Below are 6,825 nucleotides of genomic sequence, written 5' to 3' on the forward strand. Positions count from 1 at the left end.
TCAGATCGCTAAAGGAAGGCGGCTTGTGTAATATTCATAAAAAAAGCACTTCGTGGCTCTTTGGGGGCGTTCCTGAGCACAGCAGGGGTGGGGCTTAACTATGCAAATGTTGATCTACAGGTTTATATGTTAAGCCTATGATTCTGTATGTGTCCTGCAGATGCTCATAGCATGGAAGAAACAACCAACCACAGTATCAATGGAATTATTTGTAACATTTATATATTTATATATTATAGCTACAGAACACATTATACAGAATATATTATACAAACACAGAAGTGTGAATCTTTATATACAGAATTGGTGGTGAGCATGTCCAGACTGATAATTGTAGCCAATGCAGAATGGCTCCTCACTGCTCACCCATGGCCCAATAACCCCCAAGGACCCTATAGCTAGGTCCTTAGGCTATCAGTAGGGATCACCATGATCACTAAGGTCATCTGATTTGGACAACCCCCTTGACATCCAGCACCTGACTCAAGTGCCCAAGGTCTCTCAGAGTCATAGTGGCCCGCTGTCTACTTTACCCTGTATCTTCCAAGGGCCACCAGGAATTTTCGGTATTTGTATTGACCAAACAAGATGAATATTCTACAAGTCAATAAATCATATAGTGGCAGATAAATATTCTTCTTGTGAAGGGTTCACAGCACAGGCAGGATCCTGTTATCAGTCGCTACGGATTGTCCGGTCTTCGGGGCCGCCGATCGGTTTGCATCGAATCATACAGAGTGTTAAAACGAAGGAAGTAATCCTCGTGGGCGTTATCATACACCGGCTGGAGGGAGACAGCAAAAATACACATATAAAGAGTCAGGATTTACTATTGTCTCTCATTACAATACAGTGATGTATCGGGGGCGGGTCTGTGACTGCTTTCCACTCTCAATTAAAAACTGCACAGATCTAATACAGGTCGCCTAATAGCACAGGTGAGGCCAGGAAAGAACTGATGACATTAGGACGGAGTTACGCTTTAAACATATTTACAGCAAAATACTAAGATGTATAATGATGAGCAATATAAATTCCCATTGTGAGATAATATTCCATGAAAAAGCTCTTTAAGCACGCCATTACTTCTCCTGCTGTGTCATCTGTTTCATCCCAGCTCTGCTGAATCTGTATATTTCATTACTGTATATGGGTCATGTGACCTCTGATCAGCCACCATGTTGACCATCAGATTTCAAAAAGGAGTCTCTCCATTTCAAATCTGCTGGGGGGTCAATTAACCCCTTCCTTGCTGGTATGGGTGCAGTCTGAGATCAGTCTGGCCACCAAGGGGTTAGGTGGGGACCCTTACTTCACTCCCTGGGGGCCAGATTGCTTTGTATGGCACCCAAAGGGTTAAGGGGGATGCAATGCATCCTCCCTTAACCCCTTGGGTGCCACACTGTAAGCAGCCATCTGTAAAGATGCTGCATACTGCAGGGCCGGTTTTAGACTAGATGTGGCCCTGGGCAAAGTTAAAGGTGGGGCCCCAAATGCTGAAATATTTTAGCAACAATTTAAGGTCCCCATACATTTTACTCTTTTGTTGGTGGTACCTGTTGCTCCTGGTGGGTTCGGCCATCAGTGTAAGGTGTATGGGGCTCTCTGGACAGTCCTCTGACAGATGATATCAGTGGACATAGAGGGTCGAGCTTGATGGAAAATCAATGCCCAACCTTTTTGTTCTAAGAGACATAAGCCGCCATCAGATCTGTATGGCTATGGCTTTCCCCTCTCATAGAAAACACAGGAAAACTCAGATGTGCCAAATTTCTGTGTATGGGGAGGACGGGACCGGATGGGACAGATAATTGTCAGCTGAAGGATTGTTCAGCCAGCAGTTATTGGAAGCGTACGGCCACTTTTAAGGCCGTATTACACGGCCTGATATTCTGCAGAAGTGAGCACCAATCTGGTAGAATGGAGCTCGCTTAGAGAGCCTCCTACAGCAAAAGCTATGGAGGAGATTTATCAAACTGGTGTAAAGAAGAACTGGCTCAGTTGCCCCTAGCAACCAATCAGATTCCACCTACTTGGAATCTGAGTGATGAAAGGTGGAATCTGATTGGTTGCTAGGGGAAACTGTGCCAGTTTCACTTTACACCATGTTTGATAAATCTCCCCCTATGTGTATATATACAGTATATCATTAGTGATGTGTGTGCAATCCTTGCTGTATATAGTAAACAATAAAGATATATACTACCTGATCACGTTCCCCGGTGTCCTCAGGCCATGTCTGTGATTTATACTACCTGATCATGTTCCCCAGTGTCCTCACAGAGCGATAGCGTCCTGATTCGGACAATTTTCGCTCCATGTATTAGGGCCCTTACTCAGTTCAGAAGGTTACATGCCGGGACTGCCGCTACATGTCAGGACTGCCGCTACATGCCGTGACTGCCGCTACATTTTGGGACTGCTCCTACATGTCGGGACCGCCCCTACATGTCGGGACTGCCCCTACATGTCGGGACTGCCCCTACATGTCGGGACTGCCCCTACATGTCAGGACCGCCGCTACATTCTGGGACTGCCACTACATGTCAGGACTGCCGCTACATGCCAGGACTGCCGCTAAATGCCAGGACTGCCCCTACATGCCAGGACTGCCCCTACATGTCAGGACTGCCGCTACATTCTGGGACTGCCGCTACATGCCAGGACTGCCGCTAAATGCCAGGACTGCCCCTACATGCCAGGACTGCCCCTACATGCCAGGACTGCCGCTAAATGCCAGGACTGCCGCTACATTCTGGGACTGCCACTACATGTCAGGACTGCCGCTACATGCCAGGACTGCCGCTAAATGCCAGGACTGCCGCTACATGCCAGGACTGCCGCTAAATGCCAGGACTGCCCCTACATGCCAGGACTGCCGCTAAATGCCAGGACTGCCGCTACATTCTGGGACTGCCACTACATGTCAGGACTGCCGCTACATGCCAGGACTGCCGCTAAATGCCAGGACTGCCCCTACATGCCAGGACTGCCGCTAAATGCCAGGACTGCCCCTACATGTCAGGACTGCCCCTACATGTCAGGACTGCCACTAGTGGTGTAAACACAAGAACTATTTATATGAATTGCTTTAAAAAAAATAAATTAAAAAAAATCACTATAATCAGGACCAAATATTACCTCCATACCGTTATTGAAGAAAACACACTATATATAGGCCAATATTACCACCATAAAAGTGACCGCCCCATAATGACTCTATATACACTATATACAGACCAATATTACTGACATAGAGTGACCACCGCATAATGACTCTATATACACTATATACAGACCAATATTACCGCTATAGACTGACCACTGTATAATAAATGACTCTATATACACTGTATACAGACCAATATTATGTGGCTGTCACCCTTTAGGCTGTACTATTGGTCTGTATATAGTGTATATATAGAGTCATTATGTGGCAGTCAATCTATGGCAGTAATGACTCTATATATACGCTATATACAGACCAATATTACCGCCATAGACTGACCACCACATAATAACTCTATATACACACTATATACAGACCAATATTACCGCCATAGATTGACCACTGCATAATGACTCTATATACAGACCAATATTATTGAAATAGGCTGACCCCTGTATAATGACTCTTTCTTCTTCGTCTCAAAGGCAGCACAACAGGGTTATTCAGCTCCTCCTTCCATCCTCCTAGGAACGCCCACCTTAAAAAAATTGATTTAACAGCACCAATACGGCAGTAAGGTTCCCCTTAAATCACTCCCACTTACTCACTGACACGTGTTTTTTCATATCCTCCTAGTCCTGGGAGGTAGGCAAGTATATGCCTTAAAGTAGCCCACCATATTTTAACACTATATTGTGTTTGTTTTATTTCAGAGAGGCTGTTATGCCTCAGCACTGCAGCTATATGCTGCTGCAGGTACCCTGCCTTAGGTGCTGGGGTATATTGGGGTACCTGTTGGCATCGGTCAGTAGCTCCTGACCTAGTTGCCAGGAGAGACATACCTTCCCAGAACTGTGTGCGGGATCCGGTTGAGATGCTCTCCTGTCGGCCCTGGGCAGCGTTCGGCGCGTGCGTTCCAGAGGCCGGGACTGCGTTCCACGGTGAGTCTGCCCTTCCCGCGTCACTTCCGGTTTGGGTCAGGTGACCGGACTGAGCCGAGGCGCTAACTGTGATTGGTCCAGCGCGTCAGGTGACTTCCCGGATGGCGTCAGAAGGCTCCCGGTGTCTGCGCATGCGCGAGACTTGGCCGGGTTATTTAAGCAGAGAGAGTCGGCCGTGCGGTACCCTTTGTGCAGGGCAGCCGGACTCTCTTCTTGCTAAGGTTTGTGGAGCAGCTGGTACACATAGGTGGGGGTGGGAACCAGCCACTAACTATGTGTTGTGATTCCCTTTTGCAGATGTCTAGTCATGCTAGGGGAAAGAGGAGGAGCAAGGCAAAGCACAGAATGTGTAAAGTGTGTGAGCAGCCTTTACCAGACGAATATGAGCATTCCATCTGCCAAGTGTGTTCATCTCGTGAGCGGCGTTCTCATAAGCGCAAAAGGAATAAAAGCTGTTCTGCTTGTCAGCAAGATGCGCCATTGGAAGCGTCTGGATTGTGTGCGAGTTGTGCCACCCAAGGTGAAACATCCGTGTTTCTGAAGGATGCCAGATCCTTCTTCAGCTGGTTTAAGGAAAATGTACCAGTAAAATCTTTTTCTAAAAAGAAGAAAAAAACTAGCAAGAGGAAAGAAACATCCTCCTCTGACGCTTCTTCCTCATCTTCTTCTTCTCCAGATAGTTCTGAGTCCTCAGAGCCAGAGGACCCGCCTACAGAGGACTATTATCTCTTTAAAAAAGAGCATGCGGATAAGCTCATTAAGGCGGTCAAGGAAATTGTAGAAGTAAAGAAAGATAAATCTTCGTCACAAGATAAGGATAATCTTTACTATTTTCCACGTAAGAAATCTTGTGTGTTGTCAGGGCACCAAGTGCTTAAGACTATCATGGAGAAGGAATGGAAGAAGCCTGATAAGCGTGTAGTTTTAGGCTCCCGATTTAAAGCTGTCTATCGCCTAGATCCGGTGGAATCGGAAATGTGGGAAGCCCCAGGCAAAGTGGACACTGCGGTGGCCAAGTTATCAAAAAACACGTTGTTTCCTTCTGAAGATTCGTCTATCCTTAAGGATGCAATGGACAGGAAGTCGGACGTGCTGCTAAAAAAGGCTCACTATAATGCCGCAGACCTAAGTAAAGCCGCATTGGCCACAGTTCCAGTTTCCAGGGCCTTACGTGTATGGCTGAGCCAATTAGGCAGACAAATAGAAGACAGAGTACCAAGAGAGGAGCTTTTGGAACAAGTCTCCAGTCTGAAAACCGTGGCTGACTTCTTGTGTGACTTCCCTGTTGACGTCTTAAAAATCTCAGCTAAAACGCTAGCGCTGGTAAATTCGGTCAGAAGAGCTATCTGGCTCAAGCCGTGGCCTGGAGATGCAGCCTCTAAGAATAATTTTGTTGGGCTTCCATTTGAACCTGGGCAACTCATTGGGGATCAGCTGGAGAAGATCCTAGAACCTACAAAAGAGGGTAAAGGAATTGCGTTTCCCATGTCTGGGAAGAAAAGGCCGTTTAAGTTTTTTCGAGGCAAAGGCCGCAACACCTTCAAGCGCAAGAGTTTTCAGTACAGGTCAGACAAGAAAGGAGGCCAAAATAAGTACAAAGGGAGACAAGGCGAAGGGCAATCTAAAAGTGAATTCTGACGCCAACCCCCCTCCTCCGGTAGGCGCAAGGCTTTTAAGCTTTTGGCAAGCTTGGGAAAACATCACCACCGACGAATGGGTCCTAAACATCATAAGAACAGGGTACAGAATAAGTTTTGCCCACAAGCCAAGACCCCGGTTCTTAGTCAACAAGCCAAGCTGCAGCCTTGTACCATCGTTACTAAAAGAATTCCTGATAAAGCATGCTTTAGAGGAGGTACCGGAGGAGGAGAGAGGACGCGGTGTATATTCCAGAGTCTTCCCAGTTCCCAAGCCAGAGGGAAAATCCAGGCTAATTATAGATTTACGATACGTGAACCAGTTCGTTCGGAAAGAAAGATTCAAGATGGAATCGATTCGCTCAGCGATCAGTCTGATACAACAAGACGATGTGATGGTCTCCATAGACCTTATGGATGCTTATCTCCACATTCCAATTCATCCAGCATCCAGGAGATATCTCAGAGTGGCAGTCCAAGTGGGAGCCAAGGTGAAGCATTACCAATTCAGAGCACTGCCGTTTGGTCTAACCTCATCCCCAAGAGTATTCACCAAAGTGGTGGTGGTCCTTGTAGCTCACCTAAGATTACAGGGGGTCCAATTAGTCCCATACTTGGAAGATTGGCTGCTCATAGCCACAACATCTCATCTTCTCCTGCATCATCTATCTCTAACACTTCAGCTACTAGAGTCGGCCGGGTTCTTGGTCAATCTCAAAAAATCAGACCTTTCCCCGTCAACGAAGAAGAAATTTTTGGGCTTTCAGATCAATACAGCACGGATGAGCCTTTTTCTTCCCCCAGACAAAATAACGAAGATTCGTGCTCAAGTATCACTTCTGATCAAGACTCCTCGAGTATCGATTCAGCAAGCTATGAGTGCTTTGGGCTTGTTGACGTCAGTCATAGAAGCAGTCCCCTGGGCCAAAGCAAGAATGAGATGTCTGCAGAAAGAGATCCTGTGTGCATGGGACAGGAGAACATCTTCTCTTTCATCAACAATGACGTTGTCCATGAAGGCCAAGGAGGAGTTGCATTGGTGGCTGGTGATGAAAAATCTAACCAGGGGCAACAGTTT

At 46.7% G+C, this 6,825-nt stretch overlaps 1 protein-coding gene across 3 annotated transcripts in view; it reads right to left on the reverse strand.

Moving 5' to 3' along the window:
• Positions 1-205: 205 nt before the first annotated feature.
• Positions 206-6,825, reverse strand: part of LOC138767764 (uncharacterized) — a 74,475-nt gene continuing 67,855 nt past the window's right edge. For all 3 annotated transcript variants that reach the window (XM_069945525.1, XM_069945526.1, XM_069945524.1), the window contains one exon: positions 206-784. In XM_069945525.1, coding sequence (XP_069801626.1) covers positions 683-784 — 102 coding nt within the window. In that variant the 3' untranslated portion in view covers positions 206-682. The remainder of the gene's footprint in view (positions 785-6,825) is intronic.

This window comes from Dendropsophus ebraccatus, chromosome 11 (genome assembly GCF_027789765.1).
Source record: "Dendropsophus ebraccatus isolate aDenEbr1 chromosome 11, aDenEbr1.pat, whole genome shotgun sequence".
Lineage (NCBI taxonomy): Eukaryota > Metazoa > Chordata > Amphibia > Anura > Hylidae > Dendropsophus > Dendropsophus ebraccatus.